The sequence below is a fragment of the Cebidichthys violaceus genome, unplaced genomic scaffold (genome assembly GCF_023349555.1).
Source record: "Cebidichthys violaceus isolate CVI_PGR_0920_01 unplaced genomic scaffold, fCebVio1.0.p SCAF_4, whole genome shotgun sequence".
Classification (NCBI taxonomy): Eukaryota; Metazoa; Chordata; class Actinopteri; order Perciformes; family Stichaeidae; genus Cebidichthys; species Cebidichthys violaceus.
Window position 1 is genome coordinate 19,489,437 of NW_027176594.1, and position 23,543 is coordinate 19,512,979.

The 23,543-nt window shown below is 44.0% G+C and overlaps 2 protein-coding genes across 4 annotated transcripts; one reads left to right on the top strand and one right to left on the bottom strand.

Annotated features, from left to right (window-relative positions):
* The first annotated feature begins 1,693 nt into the window (after nt 1-1,693).
* tmed1b (transmembrane p24 trafficking protein 1b) lies at nt 1,694-6,157 on the top strand. Its single transcript, XM_068726897.1, has 5 exons — nt 1,694-1,963; nt 3,440-3,537; nt 3,633-3,822; nt 4,850-5,017; nt 5,118-6,157. Exons 1-5 carry the CDS (start codon nt 1,712-1,714, stop codon nt 5,166-5,168), a joined length of 759 nt encoding a protein of 252 aa, XP_068582998.1. The 5' UTR covers nt 1,694-1,711; the 3' UTR covers nt 5,169-6,157.
* A 1,737-nt stretch (nt 6,158-7,894) lies between these two features.
* On the bottom strand, nt 7,895-23,316 carry dnm2b (dynamin 2b). 3 transcript variants are annotated; one of them, XM_068726895.1, is made up of 20 exons: nt 22,869-23,316; nt 20,080-20,153; nt 19,603-19,752; nt 19,262-19,465; nt 18,677-18,775; nt 18,319-18,479; nt 17,876-18,018; nt 17,646-17,781; nt 17,080-17,147; nt 14,774-14,912; nt 13,731-13,817; nt 13,542-13,612; nt 12,842-12,896; nt 11,306-11,416; nt 10,976-11,085; nt 10,767-10,878; nt 10,265-10,432; nt 9,929-10,155; nt 9,109-9,354; nt 7,895-8,862 (listed from the first exon to the last, which is right to left on the bottom strand). In XM_068726895.1, exons 1-20 carry the CDS (start codon nt 23,027-23,029, stop codon nt 8,793-8,795), a joined length of 2,592 nt encoding a protein of 863 aa, XP_068582996.1. In that variant the 5' UTR covers nt 23,030-23,316; the 3' UTR covers nt 7,895-8,792. The 3 variants fall into 3 exon arrangements, with proteins under 3 accessions (XP_068582996.1, XP_068582995.1, XP_068582994.1); XM_068726894.1 differs by lacking the exon at nt 14,774-14,912 and adding an exon at nt 15,736-15,874 and having other exon boundaries at nt 7,895-8,859; nt 22,869-23,315; XM_068726893.1 differs by lacking the exon at nt 14,774-14,912 and adding an exon at nt 15,736-15,874 and having other exon boundaries at nt 22,869-23,315.
* Nucleotides 23,317-23,543: the final 227 nt, after the last annotated feature.

The following is a 23,543-nucleotide window of genomic DNA, read 5'->3' on the forward strand; positions in this document are numbered from 1 at the left end:
AAAATTCCGACAATCAAACAGAAAGTATTTGCGTCGCATTCAAAAAGATGACAAAATGACTGTGTGACCGGCCAATGCTGACACATAATAAAAATAATAATCACAGTCGATTCATAGGGGTGAATAAAATAAACAATTATGGCTGAATTCCAATTAGCTGCTTCACTGTCATGGCGTACTTCCTATAAAGAGACGTCAGTGGTGAGTGTCTTTTATTTAGGTTATCGCAAACTGAACAAGGGAAAGATTTCGGACTCAGGAAAAAAATTGTCCCAAATACCCCAGTAATGAGAATTCTTTCACTTCTTATTTGCACTAACAGTACAGATGACACATGCAGGTTAACCCAACTGACCACAACAACTGTCATAGCTACATTGTGTCACAAATAGAGGTAACGCATTGTCACATGAAACACATATTTCAACATGAGTCTACTGATTACATAGACATAAGTCACTGATCATCACATCAATCAAAAAAAAATCCCCAGAGTTGTGACGCAAAAGATGTGCTAAAACATTATTCAGACACCGTACAAACGTTCATTTTCTGACAGGAGCATTTCCACAGCTGCAGCTATGAAAGTGAGTAACGGCTTGGTTTGGTTTTAGGTGTGTTAATTATCAAGCATCGACAATATTTTACTGCTACTGTCAATGCTTGCCAGCTGACAAACCTACCCATCGTTAAGTTTGTTACTTGCAGCTGTGTCTGCCCTGCTGTGATATGTGAAAATGATCTGTAATAAACGGAGCGTGACAGTGGCTGCCGTATGTGTCTGACACAGGAAAGAATAATTAAAAGCGTCACATTAACTCTTACAAGTGTTTGCATCCACCCATAGTGTGTGTCTAGGAAGTAAATCAAGAAGGAAGGAAAAAAGAAGGGCTAGTCACCTTGTTCTTCCCTTCAACCTCAACATTATCAGAAATCCTAATAAACAGGCCCCTTGCTTAAGACCTGAGAGAGGTTTAGGAGGCGATCGAGCCCACGATGGGACAGCTTCACCCCTATGAGGCTCCGGGGGCGACACAAAGCTGGATCGGTATCAGTCACAATGTACACACAAAAAAACTAAATAACATTAGAAACATGGCAGTGTTTCTAATATTATATTAATAGTTACAAAAGATAACAGTATGTCTGACCCTGCTGACCCATTTTGGAGCTGCCTCGTGGCCTTTTGTCCTCAAATAAAGTAGAATGAAATAAGATAAATGAACGTTATGTTTTTACATTTTTACTTTGGAAAGAGCAAATGGCAATGACATGATAATATGTTTAAGTTATTGTAGTCATTAAAGTTTATTTAGCATTTTAAATAGTATTTGGACAGCTGCTCCACAACCACAACAGATCTAATTGCACAGTGAAATCTCCGGTCTATGTCGGCCAGCAAGAGAGATTTTTCTCAACCTGGAAACCAAAAAAGTGGTTTGTATTAACAAGCCACACTTACCCAAAAACATATATAAAAAAATATGAATTGACATTTTAAATAAAGTTATAACCTCTACATCCTTTATAAAGTGGTGTCACTTTCTCAGTGTTTCATACAGTAGCATCTCAGCTCTGAGTGAACACCTCAGCCCTGCAGTGATTGGAGGACGATTGCTACTCTTCCTCCTCTGATTGGTCCGCAGGATCGCCCTCGTCCTGGGGCCTCCATCCAATCACAGCATCGCAAAGTTCTTGCTGCGGAAGAGGGATGAGAAGGAGATGGCTGAACTTAGATAGCCCTGTGTTTGGGAATATCTTCACCATGGACCTTCTCCGGAGGAATGAGGGACGTGGAGCGCGAGTGCTCGTCCTCGCAGTCGTGTTCGGCTGGTGTTTAGGGGCTGCCAACTGTTTCGGACAGAACCTAGACAGCGAGTTCACGTTCCTGCTGCCACCCGGAAGATCCGAGTGTTTCTTTCAAACAGCAATAAAGAATGGTACGATGGAGGTCGAATATCAGGTAACTGTGTGTTGCGGTCAGCATACATAATCACTCAAGTGTGTTCACGTTCACGCGCCAACTGCTAACGCCGTACAACAGCGGTACAGGAGCACGGTGTGGAGGGCTAACGGTCACTAAACCTGTAACGTTACTCCTTTAGCTAGCTGAACTATCTGCATACTGTCCGCCGTGCATACTCTCACGAGACAGATTTAAAGTGGAGCTGTTGGCTAATGGCAGCGCTTATGTCTCCATTATCTTCATATTGTGGGAGTTAAATTGACTTAACAACATGACTCACATTTTCCAGGAACTAGGTGAAAGAAAAAAAAACCAACGTCGTTTTTTTTTTTTTTTTGCAATACAATATGTAACGTTACTTCCGGAAAGAGACGTCCACACGTGCTTCACTAAGAAAGCTCAGTGATAAAAAAAATACTGAGCAGGAAATCTAGATATACACACAATGCTCATAGTAAGTTTGAATGAGTCACTATGTGAATGATGGGCTTTACACGTAAATAAGTGGAAGTGTCAGATCCTGTTAGCCTCTGGTCATCCAGCAGGTGGTTCTTTAAGGGAGGTCCTGGTCCTGGTTCTGGTTCTGGTCCCGTACGTAGTATCTAGTCAAGTGTCTTATGTTTACCTTCTAGCTGTCTATTTCTGTGCATGCACATTGAGAGCAGCAAAATGAAATTCACTGTGTTCACACTCACTTGGACTTTAAAGCTGATTCTGATTCGAGGAAGAACAAATCCCCCGTATCTGTTGTGTGACATTCTATCATGCAGTAGTTTTAGTTATTCAAAGGTCAACAGCCGGATCTTAAAGTCAGTTCATCCTATTCATTTACAGGATTCACACTCGTAACAGTTCATTTAACACTTTTGAGTGGTTTTTGAGCAGCTGCACACCGGCCCTTTGTGTGCCCAGTGAGATCTCCGGTCTACTGTTTAAGCTGACTATTATATTAATCATGTCAAATGTTCATCATAATGTTCCAGAGCTCAGGGACTCCAGATTGCTTGTTTTGTCCCAAAAATATTCCAAAAACCCCGAATAGTATCAGTTTACTATCACACAGGTCGAAGGAAATTACCAAATATTCACATTAGAAGTGCTGGAATTTATGAATTTCGGGCATTTTTTTTTTTAATTGCTTCTGTTCAGAACAATACGAATCACTTAAAAACACACGTAGCAACACAGGAACACGTCGTCTAATGTAAAGCTCTATTTTTAACCGGTGTGTTTGTTTAACGGGTGAGTCCTAATCTAAGAAACGACAATACACCCTCTCTTAAATGGCACTCGTAATCTCGATTGTTTGTCTTGGGGGGGGGGGGGGGGGGGGTGTCCTGGTGGCCTAGTGCTTAAGAGGACACAGACCACGTAACTGCACTGTCCCTGGTACCGTCCCGTCTCTCTGTTCACATACAGTACTGTCTGTCTCTCTACTGTCACTATCTCAATATTAAGTGTCTGTATTTCCAGGTGATAGCGGGCGCTGGCATGGACGTGGACTTCACCATCGTCTCTCCAGAAGGCATCAACATCATCATAGAGTCTCGACGCTCTGACGGAGTCCACGTGTGAGTGGTACCTCCTCACGTTGCCCCCCCCCCCCCCCCCCCCTCCGGCGTTGGATCCGTCGCCTCATATTTGACATTGTTTCCTGTCGTTCCAGGGTGGAGTCTACGGTGGAGGGAGACTATGAGATCTGCTTCGACAACAGCTTCAGTCGCTTCTCGGAGAAGATGGTGTTCTTTGAGATCATCATCGAGGGTCAGGGAGGAGATGTGGGTGGAGATGAAGAGTGGCCGGGGTTGGTGGAGCCCGATGGAAGCCTTCTGGAGTACAAGCTGGACGACATCCGGGTGAGATGGCTGTTTGGGGTTTAGAAATGAATCCAGGAAGGAATTCTGAATACACCCCCAGTTAAACACTCAACTAATGTCTGCATAACATGCAGGGAGTACGAGAAGAGATAGTGACAGGTTCAACCCAGTTCAGATTTTAAACATGTTTTAATTAAGCGTTAATAGTATGAAAACAGCCTTTTTTTCAGGTTTAGGTATGTCCCCTTTGCTCCTGTAGTTCTGGCCTCTGGACCAGATACTGTTAAATGTAGCTTGGCTGTTCAAAGAATAAGGCTAGAAATATTCTGTGTGTTTCCTATCGTCAGCAAATCCCATGAAAAGACCAAAACCACCAATCAATTGATCCCACTAACACAAAAGCCTGATATATCTTGTTCCTCTGTCACTGATGAACATACATACTGTAGGTTATTATGAGTCAATCCTACACACACCGTCCCGCTGCTGTAAATACTCCCTCGAGTGTATTAATCCACGCCTGAAAATAGTCCCCAAACAAATGCACTATTTTATCCGTCAAATCAATTAATTAGCTTCTCTTCTTCGTGGAACTATATGTCACTTCAGTAGGAACAATTTGGGGGCGAGTTCCACATTGAGGAAGTGGGAAAGTATTGAAAGACGCACTTTGTGGTTTTGGTCTCCTTGTGAGATCTGCTGACTTTCTGGAAAATATAGAATAACGTCAGCCTGAACCGTTTGAACTGATACAGGTCTACTGGAGGAATGCTAACTGCTAAACATGAGCTACCTTGGGGGTCAGACTAGCTGGACCAGACCAAAGTGATGGTTTGGTTCGCTGGCACGACCCGACATTATGACACACAATGAAAACCAGCTCAGAAAATAAACACATCTGCTAAATTCGACAAAGGATGTGCCGAGAGTGATTTAATATCCTGTGTACTTTTGAGTCTTCTCTGTCTCTCACTTCCACTTCTCTCTCATTACAGCCACCATTTTTATTTATTTATTTATTTATTTTTTACAAATCCCTAAAAATCCTTCCTCTCATTTTCCTCAGGAGTCCATGGACTCTCTGCACAGACGCTTGGAGCGCAGCCGGCAGATGCAGACGGTGTTGCGGGCTTTTGAGGCGCGGGACCGGAACCTTCTGGAGGACAACCTGTGGAGGGTGTCCTTCTGGTCCTGTGCCAGTGTAATGGTGATGCTGTGTGTGGCCTTCACCCAGGTAAGTGGAGCGCCGACGCACAACACACGCAGCGCTTCTGATTTGAATGTGTCCGCGCGCCGACGTCACGCTATCTCTGTGTGTATTTCTCCGTCGCCAGGTCTACACCGTCCGAAAACTGTTCGACGATAAGCGGAGGGTCTGCACATAATGGAGGAGAACAATCGAGGACAAGATGTTCAGCTGGTTACCCGTTCAGACGACGCTCTTATTCTTTTTCATTTAGTCTACACGAACACCGGCGTTCGTCGTCACTTTTAATGGATTTTACGTCTAAAATCTTGTTTTAGATCAGCTTGTGAGCAATAATTCAATATTGCGAGATCACGAAGGGTAACCAGATGAGGAAGGTGGTTATTTGATTTCATTTAGTGCCTTTTTTTTTTTTTTTTTTTATGTCAAATCTCACCACAAACCAATGAGCAAATGCGTCTTTTTTTTTTTAAAAAAGGCACTGCCTGCATAGACGGAACGGTAAACATTGTAGCGTAAGCGTGTTTGTTGAAAGTGGTGAGAGGTTTTTGGAATATTTCGTTAAAGGCGAGATTGTCCTCACTAAAGGATGAAGGTCGGTTTACATGGGATAACAATGTGCAATAGTGTCTCTGGCGTATTTGTTCTTCCTAAAAGTTAAAGATCTCTCCATCGTGTTAGTGAGGAGTCCATCTGACCGGGCCTTAGTTCTTTTGAGACGTTACTGAGAAGTCCATTCTGACCCGTGGACCGGTGAGAATGTCGAATCAGAAAGAGGGATGATTTACAGTGTGATTGCCAATAATGTACAACGTGTCAGTACTCTTCCAGACAATTATGAAGTACGTATGTGTTTGTCAGTTCAGATATGTATCGGGATAATTCAGTGTGGACATGCCGATTGTTAGATGTGTGTTTTTGTGTCTCTTGCTTCTGTTCTTGTCTTCTAGATGATCAAACAGAATGTGACGTTTTGATTCTGCTCAGACTGTTTTTAAAAAAAGAATTAAAAAATAACAGGCTTTCATTACATATTCAGTAGAATAAGTAAAAAAAAAATGTAAAAAAAAATCAGGTTTACATGAGTCATTGATATTAATAAATACATTTTTTACACGGGAAATACTTGGTTTGATGTCTTCAGTGAATAAAAAATGGTGACACAGATTCATCTTTTGAAGTGTGTTTTGTCACGTCCGCATATTGTAAATCATGAGAACCCTTAGTGCCGTTAACACCGACACGTTTCATGAGCTAACGACAGCATAATGTAGCTTTAAACCACCAGGAAACCATATGTATTTCAGTATATTTAGTCTCTTTCATACAAGCTTATTTCCATACACAAGCCTGCTTGTCAAACTGCAGTATTTTCCCCAGAGCCACTTAAGAGGAAGCGATCAGAATACAGTTCTGTATTTCTGCTGTGGTGGCACCCCCTAACGTCTGACCTTCAAAACCTATAAACACACAGTCAAAAACAACTTTGGCATTATCTGACATTAAGTTGAAGTTGGTACAGAGCTTAAATACCAGGTATGTTTGATTAGATGTTACTATTCACTTGTTGGTGACTAGTAATATCTGAAAAACACTGGATTTTATCAAATTGCCAAGTTACTACATTGAGGCATTTCTGCTTTATATTGAAGTGTAAAGTGACACATGTGGCTGTGAGAGGAGCTCATGAGTTAAATGTATTGTTCATAGTATGAATTATCAGACTGTACAGTATATAGCAATATAAGAAAAAAACCATTTGCAAGAGTGTTCAATACGTTATTCTTTAGTCTCGTCTATGGAGAAATAAGACTAAAGAAACAATATTTCATGATACAGTTTCTTGATGTTTTAATTTGACACATTTTTCTACAGTTTCCTTGTCGACTCATCCACGCTCAGGTTTGGCAGACATCTCAAGTGAGGGATTATGAGACAAAGTATTTCAGTAGTACTATTAAAAAAAGAGAAAAACGGATGATTATTGAACTACAGCATACGTTAATAACATTAATAACACACCCGTATGTACAGCGGTGATCGGTTACGTTGTGAACAGGCAAGCCTAACACATAGAAGATGATCCAGCCACATCCATTGTCATAATCCTGCATCTTTACCTTCTTTAAATGTCTAATAAAAAAACAAAGCATCAACAGAGTGAGGACATAGGAACAGCTCTGGACAACAGTGACGCTTTGGTACGCCTGAACTTCTGAAGCCAGACTCTTCCAGCCCTTGGGTCCAAGTCGGAGTGCTCGACACCTTGGGTTTCCTTCACCAGTGGTTGGGACGAGATGGGACGTGTGGAGGTCGCCTGTGGGAGAACACCATGCAAAGATTTCTACGCTCAGTTTGTGTTCTTAAGTGGATTAGTAGCAGCTGACAGACACAACGGAGGAGGAACAGATCTCCGGAGAACAGGAGTAAGACTGCATACCTTCAGTCATTCCTGCCCGGCCCAAAAGGAACGAGTAACACTGTCTCTACTGTGTGTTGCCGTTGGCAACCACGGTTACCACGGCAACCCACAGCTCCGTCATACAGTGAGTGAGTGAGGGAGGAAGGAAGGAAGGAAGGAAGGAAGGAAGGAAGGAAGGTGGGGAGGTCATGCCAGGCTGCTCGCAGAAAAGTGAAACGTTCTTGTTCTGCACGGCTGTCTCCGCTTGGCTCTCATGCAAGTCAAAAGGTCTCGACCTGGACTCTGTTGCGTAATACTCACTGAACTGTACGCCGACGGTCGCACACAGTGACAGCAGGTACATGTACTACATGTTGACCGTCACGTGCACGGACGACCACAGATCCAACAACAACAAAGCAGACGAAGAGAGGCTTGGTGGTGCGTGAGAATTTGAGAAAAGAATGTCTTAACAGCAAGGACGAGCACCAGCCACCACACCGTCTGTTTCTATTCCTTTATTCAGTCCATCACGTCACGCACCTTCTGAAGGCCCTTTTCCAAACATCAGCCTTTTTTTCATTATGGCTTTTTTTTTTTTTTTAATTACAAAATTATTTTTGCTCAAGGCACTTGGATACATATTTCTTTAAGAATGAGCAGTGGTCGGAGGTAACCGTCTGAACTAGAGCATAATTATCAGTAATACACTAGAAGACACCTGTGTTCCCAGCACCCTTCCTCCTCCTCCTCCTCCTCCTCCTCCTCCTCCTCCTCATTTTAATTGGTCCACAAGAGAAACACCAAAACCAATAACTGAAAAATCTTCTAATAAAGTGATCAGCCCAAAAACATCGAAGCATACAAATTCCATCGGTCAGTCTGAATTTAATAAGCTCATAATAAGCTTTGAAAATCAACCATCAATGAAGAGAGAAAAGTGCTGCTTACTTAATGAGGTGCTTAGTGTGTAAGATTACTGACAAAACGTTAGCAAGTATACAACTCACAAACACATTACCTCTAAAATAGTTTTCTTACCATTATATAAAAGTTATGAATCGTTTAAAGACACATTCCATTTCAAATGAAACAGCAAAAGATGACTTGCTGGTTCATAATCTTTAAGTCAATAACATCATCAAATGTATCCCTTTTCATGATACTGAACTCAGAAAATGTCATATTCCTTGTTAAAAAAAAAAAAAGCTACCTACATATTAAGTCAAAAGTACATATATGTTTCTGAAATGCACAGACTAAAACAGCATCAGATTACCAGTTACAGTAGGACAAAGTTTGTAGTTATAGGAATATTCATGGAAGAATGATGAGTATCTCTGCTCAGGAGAAATATAAAAGTGTAAACAAAAAGGGTTTATTTTGTATGTGTGTGTGCTTCTAGTCAAGCAGGGAGGGCTCTGAAGGACGTATGACAGTGGGCCGGTTGGGAGCAGCCGGAGGTCTTCTGCTGCAGAAAGAGAGGGGGGGGGAGAGGGGGAGGGGGGGGGGGGGGGAGGGGAAGGGGCGAAGAAACATGCAAGGAATAATATCATCAGATAGTCATGCACCAAAGATTCCCAAAACACCAAAAGCCAGAGCGTACGGGGCAACCCTTCACCAGCAGCAGTACCAAAGTCACCACGAAAGCCATCAAATGTGTGTGTGTGTGTGTGTGTGTGTGTGTGTGTGTGCGTGTGTGTGTTTACGATCGTACCTGGGAATCCCGGGAGGCAGTGCAGGAGGCACGCGGGCCGGCCTGGAAGGGATAAGAGGCACAACGCCAGAGTTAGGATCGCCTGAATAGGCCGTTTGGCCCGGCGGTCGCGACGGCACGGGCGGCACTCCGAATGCCGGCGAGGGGTTGAGAGGGGGTGGAGGGCCCGGGGTGGGCCCCCGCACCCCTGGGGGTCGGCTGGGAGGGGCCGCTGTTGCTGAGGCGGGGCGGGACGCCGGTGGAGGACTGACACAAGAGAGACAGAACGCTTTAGAGTGAAGAGTCACATTTTACATTATTTTATGTTTGTTGATACGTTATTCGTGTTCTCTATATCGGTGTTATGCATATTTTTTGACTGGCGGCTTATGCAAATATGAGGATTATAATTAGGGATAATATATTAAATACAACATTATTTGTGAACATGAACCTGGAGCTATTTTGGTGTGCATTTTGTGAAATATGCGAAGAAATAACGTGACGCTGATTAAGAGGTAGAAGTGATAGTCTGTTTACTGATTGTGACAGTTTTTGTGCATCCTACTGCTCGGCTGATTTTTTTAGGCCGATGGTGATTTTGTTTACGTAAACACATGACAGCAATCTTTATTCCTTAGATTTTTTTTCTTTTACCAGGATTCATAATCAGGACATTGTACAGTAGAAAAATCAACAGTGGCCTCCTGTGGCCAAAGTATGTAATGGCGACTCTGTTTCTAAAATACCTCGGCACGACTGCACTCTGGCCTGTTTACACAGATATATCGGCAGGAAGCCGTTATCGGCCGACGTATTTGTGTTGAATCACGTTTGTCACCTTGGGTCCTTGGGGATCCAGTTGTCGTCCACTGGTGGAGGCACCGGGGTAGAAATGGTGGTGGTGGTGATGTCTCCGATGAGGACCAGCGCCTCTTTCAAAGCATGATACATCCTCAGCATCTCATCTCTCCTCTGAGCCTGCTCCGCCGACTCCTCCATCAAACTGCCCTGGTCCCCGGCCGAGTACAGGTAGGCCAGCAGCTCAGAGTGGATGAAGTCCTTCGCCTGGAGATGGGAGACAAAAAGAGGAAGTTAAGACAGCAAGGCAAGAGGGAGTGACCTAGGTCTCTAGGTCTACAGTGTGATCGGTGGGTAAAAGAGACAGAAGACGTACGCTGTTGATCATGAGGTGCATGATGGTCTTGGGCATGAGGTCTCTGATGGACTTGTTGACGATGCCGATGTACGAGTCCACCAGGTTGCGGATGGTCTCCACCTGCCGCTCCAGCTGCGGGTCCATGGACACGGTGTCGCTGGGATTCATCGCGTCTTCGCTCTCAGGCTGGAGGAGACCGAGACAAGAGAAGGAGACGTGAGGGACGCCGACGCAGAGACGTTTTGTTCGCATGTTTAAATCCCTTCAAATGCATTTTTCAAAACTATATTTTTCAACTTTGCATGTTGGATTGATAGACCATTAAGCTTCGAAGCAGTGGTCTTGGTCACAAATATATGCAAACAGCTGACGGATCTCTCTGCTAAACGTTAGTCACAATGTGCCGTGTATCTTTAAATATCCTTACGCCACACTTCAAAAGAAATACCGGACTCCTTTGTTAATACGCCGTGTTAACCCGCCTGCAGTATTTAAACTGTGAATACACTCGTGTGTGTACCTGGTCTTTCTCTGGGTAAACACCAGCTCTGAGGAACGAAGCCTTCCAGCTGTCAACGTCCTCCTGAGTGTCACATGCCAGCTCAATCTGACGCAGGTCTTTATACACATTTCTGTAAAACACACACACACACACACACACACACACACATTAACCAAATATCAGAACACCTTAAACACGATTGATTTAGAGGATCACAGCATCCACACCTCTGTTCAGTGTTGAAGATGGCGAAGACATGTTTGCTGGACATGAAGCCCTTCTCCACATCTCTCAGCTTCAGGTTGTCGAGAGGCAGCATGTACTTCTTCTCTTTCTCCTGATAGGACACAGTGACGCAATGACACATATAAAAGAAGGCAGACTGTAACAAATAAACCATCAACTCACCGGAGCAACTTCAAGTGAGTGCGACAAGTTGGATCCTGTGGCACATGATGACTACAGATTTACTGTAGTGTTACAGTAATAACTCTTTACTTTATAAGGCGAGTAAACAAAACGTTTTCCTGCATTTACTGTCCCGTGAGCGGCCTTACCTCCTCATCTTTGTACCAGGAGAGAGACTCAGCAGTCAGGACAAACCAGTAGTCCTTGGATCCCCCCTTCATGATACTGATGTTGATAGTGAGCCAGCCTCTGCGGATCACCTGCGTGCGAGAGCCCAACAGTTGAAGAAACTACACACCCTCACGAGAGGGGTAGAACGTATCTACAGAAAGCAAACAGAACACTAGAAAACACATGAAAGAGAAGATATAGTCGTGTATATATCGATGTGCAGCACAACAGCCATGCAGGAGCAGCAGTATTCATTAAGAAATAAAAGAGCACAGTGCAGTCAGATCAACCCATAAATACACCACAAACGTAGAGGCTGGAAATGAATGACGGGCTCTAGTGAGAATCACCTTCTCTGCATCCCTCTCTGTGTCACACTGACGGACGAGACAAAGTGAACAGACACACAGGGACAATCAGGGGTGGAAGTAACACAGTACATTTACTTTTGTTACTGTAACTTAATTGTTTTTCGGCCTACTTTTTGAGTATTTTTTTTTTTAAATTCGGTAATTTCACTGAGGTATTTTTAACCATAACTATTGTACTTTTAACATGTCCACGGCGTCTGCTTGGGTGGTGCTGATGTGGCGTTGTGTGCGTATTCTGCATAACACACACTATAATAATTAGGGCTGTTTCGGCGAGCTAGGCGCCAAAGAGGACGTTTTTTTGTCATTTATTTCAGACACCCAATCTACTTTTAGGCAGGTCTCACTTATGTCTATGCACATGTATAGATAGTTAAATAAAGTCAACGGTCGCACATCAATATACACCTGATCTTGTCTGCAGGCTGACTCTTTGGGAATAGTTTAATGAGGGCTGAAGCGGTCAGTCACGTCATGAATTCAAACCGCTGGCTTACTTTGTGACCCACGCAGGTTATGTGTTCACACCACTATGTAAGAATCAGAGCGATGGATAACAAGACGGGCTGCTTATGTTCCACCATATCCCACATATGATAACAACAACAACACGGGACCAAAACAGGATGAGAAGAAAAATCTCTCGGCCTATTCGCCGGGTGAGAAACTTTGAAAACTGGAAGGACTGGCGGCCATCTTGGTACATGGTATCCAGTTCTCATGATTCATCCTTGAGTGAAACGCTTTCGCTTCCCCCTTCTTCATCGAGGAGCCCAAGTCTTGTTTCTCGGTATGGGCCTGAATGACCGTAGACTCCCCCACCCACCCAAAGAGGAAGTGTCAAGTGGAGGTGCGGGGGTGGGGGGGGTACGGTACTTACAAGAATCTCTCCCTGGGCCAAAAAAAAAAAAAAAAAGCAGGAACAGAGGAGGAGAAAGAGGAAAGGGAAATAAAAAAGACAACAGGGGCACAGACAAGAGTGTGTGTAAATGTGAAGCAACAAAAGGGCAATGATGACAGGAAAGACAGGCTGAGACATCGACAGAGAGAACGGGAAATAAAAGACCAGCAGGAGAAAGCAGCTGCTATGATGCTACAGTGTGAGGGCTTTATACGGTGCATCTGTTGAAACGGGAGACTCACCTGATTGGGCATGACTCTCTTCTTGGTGGCGTTAGCAGCAGTCCTTTGCTGAGCACTGCAGGAGAAAGAAATTGGTGTAACACCCGAGGATGAAGGGGTAGCCGAACAAAAGCACATATTATTATTTAGATAATTCTGATATGACCTAGGGCAACAACTAATGATTATTTTTCATAAATTCTGCCCATAGTTTTCTTAGTTTGGTCTATATTATTACAGAAATGCTGAAAAATATTACAAATATTACTACAAAACATTTTAATAATTTCAGATGGAGAGCATAATGGTCTTTACATTTGACTGATCTACGCTTTACGGGGCTGGATGTTGGAGAATAAAGCACCTAATGTTGATTTTTTTTTTTTCTAATTGATTGATTCATCAATTATCTGCAGATTCATTTTTTTGATCAACAAAATATTTGAAAATAGTGAAAGTTATCCATTATTTTATCTATATTAGATCCATTATTGAAACAGCTTGTTTTATACAGCCGACAGTGAAGAAACGTAAAGATTTAGTGTCATATATGGCAAAGAGATGCATCAAAATCTCACATTTCAGGAGATGAAACCAACAAATCTTTGCATGAAAAACAATGGATAACAGAAAATCAAAAGTTGCAGATTCGTTTTCTGTCAATTGCCTAACCAATTAATCACCTACTTGTTTCAATAAGTATCTCGAGGAAGTATCTTACTTGGCAAATCCAATGAAGTCCTCATGATTAGTGTTGATGTAGGAGAGCTCAATGTCAATCAACAGCAGCACCTGAGAGACAGATCATCAAACATGTTATGTTCACAAAAAGGTGAAATTATACAAATGTGGGCTGCATCTTTCTCTCTCCGTCACACACACACACACACACACACACACACACACACACCTGGTCTTTGGTCTTGCTGTCTCTCTCTCTGACGTAGGTGGTGACGATCCTCTCTGTCTCTTCTCTCAGTCGAGGGTAGGATCCCAGCTGTTGACCCACACACAGACAACACACACACACACACACACACACACTGCTGCAGCCACCGTGATTACAGGACACACACACCTGTATAGACTTACGCAACACTGCAAAGACCAAGTATCCTCACAAGCAGCTACACCCAACCACCGACGGCAAAGATGCAGTATAAACACACACCGTGAGGCAGGACATGTTGACACATTAAGACTGTGGAGGCATGCACTAACGAGCTCCATACCAGCTTGAGATTCCAACTATAGATGTTGTGATCGCAAATGAAGCGGTTCAAAATGAAAGAAAACAGTGAGCATTAGCATAGCGTCATCTCAAGCTGATAGGGAGTCTCAGCAAATCAGGGAGGAAGTGGGGGAAGAAGATCAGGTTAAAGTCCAGGAAGAGATGAGGGTTTGGTAGGGGAGGGGAGGGGGATTACATTGTTGGTGTCAGTGGTGCAGAAACGGGTGTATCGGAGGATAATGCATTCAAATCTCCCTGGACAGGACAGGGTGGAAAACAGCCACAGTCGTGCCATTTCTAAGCAGCCACATTTCTTACTGTGAGAGCAGGGATCTGATTTGATAAGTGAGGCAGGGTGGATGGGGTTGTTACGTAAATCACCAGTTGCAGTGCTGATTGGGTAAGTGGGCTGGTAGGGATCCAGGATCAGTTCGTCATTAGAGAGGGAACCACGCGGTAAAGGGGGGGGGGGGGTGGGGGGGTGAGACGTGTGCTGAGTGAAGCCTTTAAGCAGCGGTGAAGGGGAACGATCAACAATAAGAGACAGCGACAAGTTAGTCGATTACATTTTTGTGAGTCCCCTTTCCTTTCTTTGACTGCTCTCCATCACTCACATGTCTTTTCTCTCTCTCTCTCTCTCTCTCTCTCTCTCTCTCTCTCTCTCTCTCTCTCTCTCTCTGTGTGTGTGTGTATTCATCTGTCGCTCCGCTGCTCCTGTTTACCTTTTCAGTGCACTTCCTGATCAGGGTGACAAGCTCGGTGACGACGAGGTCGACACATTTCAGACAGGGGTCTTTCAGCTTAATGATCTGCTTTTTCACTATGGCCTCAAACGCCAGGTCTGGGGTGAACAGGCCTGTCCTGTGGTGAGGCATCACGGGAGTTGGAGGTTTTTATGTCGGGTGAAGGAGGAGGAGGAGGTGGTGGTGGTGGTGGTGGTGGTGGTGTAGCACGGGTCATGATGAGGGGAGAAGGGAACGGTGGCAGAAAAAAAATGAAAGCCCAAGAGGGATGCGATAGTTTGGGGAGAAAAGAAAGAGTTTAAAAAAAAAAGGAAAAGAATGAGGATGGAGATTGAGGAACATGAGAAAAAAAACAAAACAGGTATTTAGTTAGTTCTACTTCATGTACATAACAGAAACAAGCTGCAGGTGTTTATCAGTCAGCCTACAGCTTATAAGCCATGCTAGCGTCACGATTCTATGGATGGCGATGTCAGTTGTGGGACCACTTTTGAGCACTACTGTGCATGACAGCAGTTTTTAGTTTCAGCTGTAGCCTAAAACCAATGCCTGCAGCTTGTTTTGTAATGAACCTGTACAGGAACATGTCACATCCCGTCTGTTTCTAACCACACAGCCTCTCAGAGACACCACTCCAGTGCACTGCAGTACAGCCAGGGAATTCAAATACATCCACTGATGTTCATGCAAGTGAACTTCAAAGCAGGACTGTAAAAAACTCAACCTTTATCTTTGAATTCATCCCCTTTTTTTTTTTCTTTTTTTTTTATTCCAAGATGCCGAAATGACGTCCAAAAGCACATAGCTGAAAAACTAAAACGGCTGCTTTATACAGCAGTTTGGCACCAAAAATGGCCTCTGGCAGCTCTAAAGTTGGCTGGTCTCTGGGGTGTGTATGTAGTACGGGTGTGGCAGCCAGGCAGGAGACCGTGCAGCGATACCTTATTAGTGCACTGTCTGAATGTGTTGATGAGCTCCTGGATGACCAGGTCGATGCATTTCAGACAGGGCTCTTTCAGCTTAATGATCTGCTTTTTCACTATGGCCTCAAACGCCAGGTCTGGGGTGAACAGGCCTGTCCTGAAGGACATACAGACAAGACAGACATGGAGACGTGGAAGAGAAAGAGACAGGCACACCGATGGAGGAAGACATGAGCACACACACACACACACACACTGACGAGGACCGAATGAGGAGTTGTGAAAGAAAAACTAGAACAAATAGAGTGGAAGACCGCTATGAGGCTAAAAAGCAGCCAAGGAGACTAAAGAAAAATATGAAACAGATGAAAGAGGACAAAGACAGACAGAAGAGACGGCAACACTTAAAGGGTAACTTTGGTATTTTTCAACCTGGACCATGTTTTTTTGTGTCTAAATGACAACAATTTTTGAAATTGGTCCCGTATTGAGCGACAGCGCTGCAGACGGGAGCCGCTAAATGGGCTGCAGCGTAATCTTCTCACCATCATTGTACATCCACTAAGAGCCCCTGAAAGGCTCAGATTGCTTTCTTCTTAATCAGTGGGCCATATCAGCATTAAGGATAAAACTAGGTTTAATTATGACACCACATCAGAAGTGGAATCTCCAAAGGATCTGTAATTTTATTCCATAAAGGAACATTAAAAAAAAAGAAAAAGGGCTGCCACCTTTATAAAGGATAGGGCGGGTCTTTGTGGAATCTGGGTCGGGGTAAAAACTAATTAAACTACTGTAAATAACAAATCGCACAACTGCCAATGGCTGTGGAAGAGGTAGTTTGGCATGCGGATGGATGAGAGGGCACTTCAACATTTCCAAGTTCTCTTGCACACTTCAGAACGAGACTTTTCCAAGCGAGACACACAGTAACAAACGGGCTCGGATCAAGCTAAAGCTAAAGGAAAACGTTCCGTTTCTCTGTGGGTTCCTTTCCATAATGTTGTCAGACACTTATAATAACATCTGAGCCCGTCAGCGGCAGAAACGAGCACCTTCAGTGGACGTACATTGACCGTGAACAGTTGCTCTGAGCGGTTACATTGCAGCCCGTCTAGCATCTGTCGCTCAATAATGGACCAATTTAAAAAATGTTTGTCTCCATTGGTCACTAAAAACACAAAAACATGGGAAATTAGGGTCCAGGTAGAAAAATACCAAAGTTACTCTTTAAGGGGGGGACATGAAAAACAAAAGCGTACACTGACACCTGAAGACAGAGAAGACCGAACGTCTGAGAGAAGACGTAAAGACAGCGAAGACAAATGTGTGCAAAACGTGGTGTAATGTCTGCAGGCTTGCCTGACTCCGTGAATGTTCTTGATGGCGTAACTGATCTCCCTCCTCAGCTCCTTCTCATCAAACTCCATCTACGACGCGGGGCAGAAAAGGCTTAGATTGTATTTGTTCTTTGCAAAAATGAAGTCTACTTATTGACGTATCCTGACACACACACACACACACACGAGGCCAGACAGAAGGGATGGTCTGTGGTTTGTGTTCCCTTTCTTAGCGCTGGATTTATGAGAGCTTAGGCAACATAGTTACAATATAACCAGTATTTGTAAAGATTGCCGCATAAGTACTGTAAACACGAAACAGTCGGAGCACATTATTAACTTAAGTATCACTGATTGAGCCACTTGTAAGAAACTAACAATCCTTTGACACAGTTGGTTTGTCAACAGCAAAATAAAAGAGAGCAATTCCTCGCCAAATGTAAAAATATGTGACTTATAACTTAAGTTAAAGTCAAAACCTGCTGAAATTCATAACTATACTACACTCAAATTAAAGGCACTACCAGACTAATTAATCATCTAATCAATCATCATTTAAGATCATTTACAAAACATAGAAAAGGTCACCTTCACTAGCTCGAAGGGAAAGCGCTCATGGAAGATGCGGTTGATCTTTGCTCCACCTGACAAGTTGGAGGTGTCCACCTGATCCCCAGATCCCTCGATGCACTTCTCAAAGTCCACGCCAAACTGCTGCACCATCCTACGGATTGCAAGTAGTAGACAAAGAAATGTCGAAACGTCTCGATATAATGCAACTTGTGTGTCTGCGAGCGTCGGCACGCGCTTGTACTGACTGGAGCAAGGCCTTGGTCTTGCGTGTGGGGTCGTCGGGGCGGAAGTTCTTGTACTCCTCCACCTCTTTCTCCAGCGACAACAGCTGGCTTTGCAGCTTACTGCGTAACCCCGGCAATGTGTCTCGAATGTGGTTGGTAAGTTGCTGGAACGACACAGAAATAATATATTTTTTCCCAAAGTTATACAATAAGTCCCTTTGTCCATTTTTAAAATATGACTTAAGGGAAAATGTTAAAGCTGAGGAGATCCGTTTTTATTTTTCATCATGTGCTTTTTTTTAGGGAAGCACTCGCTTAGAATATCAATATGATAAACAGAAAAGAAACAAATCCATCCAAGCTAAAACACAAACACCTACTTACTCAATGAATTAGTGTAGTTTCAGTTCAGCGCAGCACCGATACACAAAAAAACTATTGAAAACATGCCAGAAATCGCTTACCTGATTGAGGGTCTTCTGCAGGTGTGATGTGCCCATGCGTTCGGCAATGTGTCTGTATGCAGGGTGGGACAGGAAGAACTTCCTCTCAGCAGCCAGAGCGGCGCGAATGTCTTTCTTTCCATCGATGTCCTTTTGACTGCGGTTCACCACCCCGATGTAACCTAAAGAGAAATACAGACGAGGCCCATTCTTTATGGCTTAAGACTAAAAACAGCGAGCTCTGTCAGAACTGTCGTTAGCACTGTTAACGCTGTTAGCTTAGCAGTCGCCATGTTGAGAAGTTATAGTGTCTGTCTGTCTGTCTGTCTGTCTGTCTGTCTGTCTGTGTGTGTGTGTGTGTGTGTGTGTGTGGTCTCACCTCTGCGGAGCGGCAGCAGTTTGTTTTCCAGGATGTCTCTGGCGTCCGTCCCCTCGTCCATCAGGTCCAGCTTGGTGATCACACCAATGGTCCGCAGACCTAAAGACGGGCGTCACTGATAATACTGAAGTTCTTGTATTCAAACATGTCAAACAGGGATTTTAGGATTTACACGGATAATTTGCTATATTGATCATATTTAATTATTAGATGGAACGTTAAGGGGAAAACTGCTCAGCTGCAGTTATTAGCCACTCTACAGTTAAACGCCTGTACTTTTAATAACATCTTCTGGATTGAATGAAAGAAAGACCAACTAGAAGGTGATTCAATTTAAAATATATCTCTATTAATCGTATTCAATACATCTATGCTGCCAGGAAGTCTTTTAATAATGCAACTGTTAATTATTCTGACGAGTCGGCCCCTGCAACGGAGGCAAATATTAATAGAAAGAAGAGTGATAATGGCTGCAAGACACAGCAAAAAAGTAATTAGCTTTGTACCAAATTAGAGCCGAGGCAGAAGAAAAGGTATCAAAGACAGATTAACTTGAGGCCTCGAGGTCTCACGAGGTCCCCTTACCCTGAGGGTCCACCTCCTTGGAAATCTTGAGGGCGTCGGAGTTGGCCAGGTCAGTGTTGGCCGGGGTGACGGCCAGGATCAGACAGCTCTCCTTGGTGATGAACTGCATCAGCATGTCCCTGATCTGGTGCTCGATGTCCTGAGGCTGGTCCCCCACGGCCACTTTGGTCATCCCCGGCAGGTCGATCAGGGTCAGGTTCAGCACTGAGAGAGTTTGATGGGGTAGTGGGCAGGAAAGGAATCGATTAGAGGTTGAAAACTCGCATCTAGAAGGCGGAGTTTGTGTGTGTGTGTGTGTGTGTGTGTGTGTGTGTGTGTGTGTGTGTGTGTGTGTGTGTTACCATTGGGAGAGTAGACGCGGAGGTTGATGGGGATGGACGAGATGCCCTTGTTGGATCCCGTGATCCGGTCAGTCTCTGCTTCAATCTCCAGACGGACCTCGTCAAAGTCCACAAACTTACGCCCCTTACAGTGCAGGAACTCCGCATACTCTACATGGAGAAAGTGAGAGATTGGGACAGGAGTGAGGGCGAGTGATGGATGGGAGATGAATATAGAAACAGATGCGTTAAAACAGGGGACAGAGAGCGAAGGCGCAAAGAGGAACTTCAAGGGAGTGAAATCAAATTATTAATTTCATTCAGCATGTTGTAGTAAACTCTTAATACAGCTTGTGTGAAACATTTTGTGTATACATTTGGACGGTTATACGACTGCATGGTCTGTAAGTTGTGCCGACAATCGTCCTTTCAATTCGATTTAACTGTTGAAAAGCACTTTTCCCCCCCCGACTTGTTTGACTCGTGTACAAAACTTGCCTGCTTTGCTGTTGACCAGCTGGAGGATGAGAGGACGACGGGTGACGATGCCAGATCCTCTGGGCAAGAAGTCCCTGAGAGAGAGAAAGGGAGAGAACAAGGTTCAGTACAAACGGACCACTTTGGGACAAGGACATTAACGGACAAAATGTCACAAAATGTCACAATCAAGTGTTAAAATAAGAGAAATCGAGTGCACTCGCATTGATCCCCGATTAAATATTCAGCAGCACGATACTCTCTCTCAGCAAATACATACGAACTGTGGGGAAAAAAAATCCCGTTAGCCCTTTGTCTTCATACGTTCTCATGATAAAGTGCTGAATCTGTGTCAGCTTCTACCAAAATAAGAGCACAAGTTATACCATTGATCCCCAGTGTGCATTATTGATGCAAGGGAAAGATAGACTTACAACCCTGTTCATTATAAATGGTGCAAAGAGAAGGAAACGTGTCTCAGCTTCCCCTTCTCATCACACACACACACACACACACACACACACACACACACACACACACGTTCATCAGAATGGAAACTCGTGTTCAATACAGTTGTGATCATTTCCAGGTCACCGACTCCACATCTCTCCAGGCTACGATGAGAACGTGTCCGTCTGTCCTTCTGTCTCTGTGTTTGCCGGGTCAGCAGCAACGACTGAGTTGAGTTTTAGTATAAGTTAAGCGGGCCACACACACACACACACACACACACACACACACACACACACACACACAGACACAGACACACACACCCTGTGCCTGTTGTCCACTGCTGACACCAGCAGTCAGGATGTTACACAACAGCGATTCCCATCCTCTTTCCTCATCTCTTCCTGTTACTTATGAAAGCACAACATGAAAAATACATTGACCAACAAGAAGGTTAATCAATGAAATCATTGTGTCATTTATCCCGTAAACATCGCAACCAAAACATTCGCTGTTGCAGCTCCTCGAATGTGTGCATGTGGGCTCTTTTTGTCATTTCTTTTTTTTTTCCCCACACTTTATAGTGTAAATCATTGGTTTCTATCTAGAGCTGAAATACTTGATTAATCAAATTGTATCAAAATGCATCGGCAGCAGTTTTGAGTATTGATGAATTGTTTTAGTAACCAAATATATCTGGTTTCAGCTTCTTGATTGTGAGATTTTGGTGATTTTGTTTTTCTTTCATTGCACACCGACATTCTTTCATTTTGGACCGTTGGTTGGACAAAAACAGACATTTTGAATTGATAAAACCAAAGAAAAAAAAAAAATCAATAATCTTTAGTTGCGACCATATTCCCAGCCTGTGTGGCTTTTTGGCCCTGAGAAATGAAGCTTTTCTAGACTCCTAAATACTTTAAACCATCCAATATTTACCAAACAACAGAAATAATTCCATTTTTGTCTTTTATCTCATTAATCATCTTGTGACCCCTCAGATTAATCACGTGACCCATTGGAGGGGGTCCCTTCCCACAGGTTGGGAACTATTGCAGCACTGACTAAAACCTACTCGAGTAAAAAAAAATAAAAGAACAAACCGGCTCCAGGCTAATTAACAAACACGTAAACAGCTAAGGAGCCTTCTGTGGGTATCTGGTACCCAGTGTGTCATATACACATGACAGTGCAGCTGGTGACATCACTGATGACCCCAGCACAAACGCATCAATGCCCCTACTGTCTACCCCAGCCACTGCTTGGGACTCGGAGACAAAAGGCAACAGGGAAAAAAAAAAAAAAAAAGGAGACGTGGCGGGCTAATCAACATTCCCTCTCTCTTGGACAACAAGTGAAATCATGTAGACGAGTCAAGTGTTCCCTTTTTCTGGACATCTCCACTGGGAGATAAAAACACAAAGCTGCTGCGGACATCTTCACATTAGGCCTCTATGGCGGCTCCTTCCTCTTCCCTTTCCTAACAAGTAGATTTTTTTTTTTTTTCCTCCAGGCTTGTTTTAACTGCCAGACAAACTGGCTCAGTGGTTATTTCCTATGTTGGTATAAGCAGAGTGATCCTAACATATGGCGTTAATGGAACAGTTGAGTTTGCTTCTATTTGTCATCAAACTGGGGTCCACACAACTCATTCAAAATTCCTTTATACTCATTCATCAACCTCAAGGCATTCAGCAGCGCAGGCGTGCTGGGAGCGCAGACGCGCCCAGACTCCTGTCGTCTTCATTTGTGCTGATTCCTTCAATACTTTATCTATCTGGCAGTGACATCATGAACCCCCCCCCCCCCCCCCCCCCCCAACAATCTTTTAGTAGCCATATCTCACCCTTGAAAGTAAAACATTGACCTGACCTTTTGTAATGCGAGGCTATAAAGATGTGTTTACAACCGCTGGCAAGCAGTCTCAAGGAAAACAAGCTCTGTCAATGTTTGACAGACTGGGCCTAATATGAATCAGCGACAGAACAGATCAGCGCCGATATAAAAGTTATATTTCTATAAATCTAGGACGAGGAGCTCTAGACTAACATCACGTTTATACACAGTTTAAACCAATTTCTCTCCATCAACAGCTGTTTTCTGTAGCGTAGTATGCGTAATTATGGATCGTGAATAGCTCAGCTCCAAAATGGAAAGAATCCGTTTCAAAAAAAAAAACGTTAGGAACTGGGAGGCACCGACAAAACGGAGCGCGCAACCAAGTGCTTAGTTGGCGACTTTTACGCAAAAAAGCTCGGCGCTGTTTGTAATAAAAGAACAACAAGGGCCACAAACTACAGTCACGGGAGGAAAACGAATCACATTCACATCGTCAGATGAATCCATATTAACGGTACAACCTCCCGACGAAATTCTCCAACACGGAGCTCTTCCCTGCGCTCTGGCCGCCGACGACCGCTATCTGCGGCAGGTCCAAGTTGCAGCTCTGGCCGATGGAGCTGAAGGCGTCCTGGAGTTTGTTGATAAGGGGAATTAGGTCTTCCATGCCCCGGTTTCCCATAGCGGCGGCTCGGTCAGCCCAGCGGGCTCTATCCTGCTCTTCTTCCCCCCCCCCCCCCCCGGTCAAATAAGGAGCCAAGGGGTCGCTCTTCAACGCAAAAGTTCCCAGATGTCACTGCAGTCTGCAACAGCCTCTGCGAGTTTATTTCCGCAAAACACAAGGCAGCTCAGAGTCGAGAGTCCCGACCGCGGTCAGAGCGCCGGCGAGGTTACTGTCTGAGTGAGTGCATGATAAAAGTAGCAACAATAAAGCGAAAACTTCTGTCATCATCCGGTCAGGCGACACCCAGCTCTCCGCCGGAGATCGTGGCTCCGCCTCCAGCGTCACTCTCCTCTCTCATTGGTCAGCTGGGACGTCTGTCATAATACATGTCATCGTTTTTACAACACAGCTTTTGGGATTGCAATACGAAGAAAAGTTACAAAACACCCGAATGAGTTCATTTATTCATTTTGCTTTTTTTTTTGTTGCAGTTTTTGCAAATTAACCCTTTACGAAAATAAAACATGAATAT